General features: G+C 58.3%; 2 protein-coding genes across 2 annotated transcripts in view; one reads left to right on the top strand and one right to left on the bottom strand.

Moving 5' to 3' along the window:
* The window catches only part of LOC112552083 (HLA class II histocompatibility antigen, DM beta chain-like), a 2,147-nt gene extending 619 nt beyond the window's left edge, over positions 1–1,528 (top strand). Inside the window, exon 2 of the mRNA XM_025216601.1 lies at positions 1,089–1,528. Coding sequence (XP_025072386.1) covers positions 1,089–1,492 — 404 coding nt within the window. The 3' untranslated portion in view covers positions 1,493–1,528. The remainder of the gene's footprint in view (positions 1–1,088) is intronic.
* Positions 1–1,615, bottom strand: part of LOC102381926 (H-2 class II histocompatibility antigen, E-S beta chain) — a 603,463-nt gene that overhangs the window by 96,320 nt on the left and 505,528 nt on the right. The window lies entirely within an intron of this gene.

Here is a 1,615-nt window from a genome sequence, read left to right as displayed (position 1 = left end):
CGGGGGCATTGGCAGCCACAGGAGATGCTGTCAGGGTGGGGCAGGAGGTGAGCAGCCCCCAGGAGGAGCAGGGGGCCACGTGTGGGTGGGGTGTGTCAGATGTGGAGGGGGTTTGACCTCCTGTAGAACCCAGCGATGACTGTGTCTGTGTGTGGATGGGGTCTGAGCCCAGGTATAACCCTGGGCGTGGGCCTGTCTGTGTGTGGATGAGGTGTAACTCAAGAGATAACCCAGCGGGTGGGGGGCTGTGTCTGCATGCAGGGGGACTTTAACCTCAGCTACAACCCCAGCTGGCTCGGGCTGCACGTAGGCAGGCATAACACCCTGTATAACCCTGCAAGAGTCATATCTGTGCATGGGCAGTGTGTAACCCCATCTATAACCTCAGGGGGCTGTGTCCATTTGTGGGAAGGGGTAGCCCTCTGTATAACACTGCAGGGCTACATCTGTGTGTGCATGTGGGTGTAAATCCCAGCTGGAACCCAAAGGAGACACTGTCTGTGTGTCGATGGGGAGAGGTAACCTCACCTATAACCTGAGTGGGGGGCTTTGTCCATGTGTTGAGGGCATCTAACCCCAGCTATAACCCCAGGGGGACTGTATCTGTGTGTGGAGGGACTGTAACTCTCTGTATAACCCTGCAGGGCCTGTGTCTGTGTGTGGAGGGGCTTTAATCCCAGTGACAAGTCCAGGGTGGGCTGACCACCTTTGTGTGTGGATGCGGGGTAACTGCACCTATAGCCCCAAGAAGCTTGTGTCTGTGTGTGGATAGAGTTTAACCCCAGCAATAACCCGAGGGTGGGCTGTGTCCATGTGTGTATGTTGGGAGCGGGGAGGGGGTAACCCCAGCTATAACCTAGGGAACCAATGTCTGTGTGTGGAGGGGGTTTATCTCCAGCTATAACCTCAGGGGGTCCATGTCTGTGTGTGGGGCAGGGTAACCCCAGCTATAATACTGGGGGAGCTGTGTCTGTGTGTACATGGTGTTTAACCCTAGCAACAACCATAAGCTGGACTGTGTATGTGTGTGGAGGGGGTGGTAACCCTGGCACAGCCCCATTCACATGCGCCCCATGCCATCCCTGCAGGTGGCTTCATGATGCATCTAGTGACCGAGTGCCCAGTGGCTGCCAACGGGTCAGTGCTGGCCGTGGACGTCTACCTGGCCTTCAACAAGAACCGGCTGGTGTGCTACGACCCCAAAAGCCACCTCTTTTATGGCTGTGACTCGGGGCTACTGCAAAATGTGGCCTTCGGCATTGCCAGCACCCTCAATATGAACAGGACATTCATCCACCTGGCCGCCAGCAAGCAACAGGGCTGCCAGGACCAGATCCAGGGGCTGTGGGCCCAGACAGCACTCCGGAGACGTGCGTGGGACCACGGGGCGGCAGGGACAAGGAGGCGGGATGCTGGGGTAGAGGGGTCCATGCGGGGACAAAGAGACAGGACATCAGGGTGGAAGGGCCCGTGGATGGGTCTGGGGGGATGAGAAGACCAGATGCTGGGACAGAGGGGCCCCTGGGTGGGTCTGGGGGATGAGGAGACCTGATGCTGGGGTAAAGGGGCCTGTGGATGGGTGTGGGGAGACAAAGAGACCAGACGCCGGGGTAGG

Source organism: Alligator sinensis, unplaced genomic scaffold, assembly GCF_000455745.1.
Source record: "Alligator sinensis unplaced genomic scaffold, ASM45574v1 scaffold1303_1, whole genome shotgun sequence".
In the NCBI taxonomy this organism is placed as follows: domain Eukaryota; kingdom Metazoa; phylum Chordata; order Crocodylia; family Alligatoridae; genus Alligator; species Alligator sinensis.
Note: the sequence above shows the minus strand (reverse complement) of the source record. Positions and strands in the feature narration are given on the sequence as shown.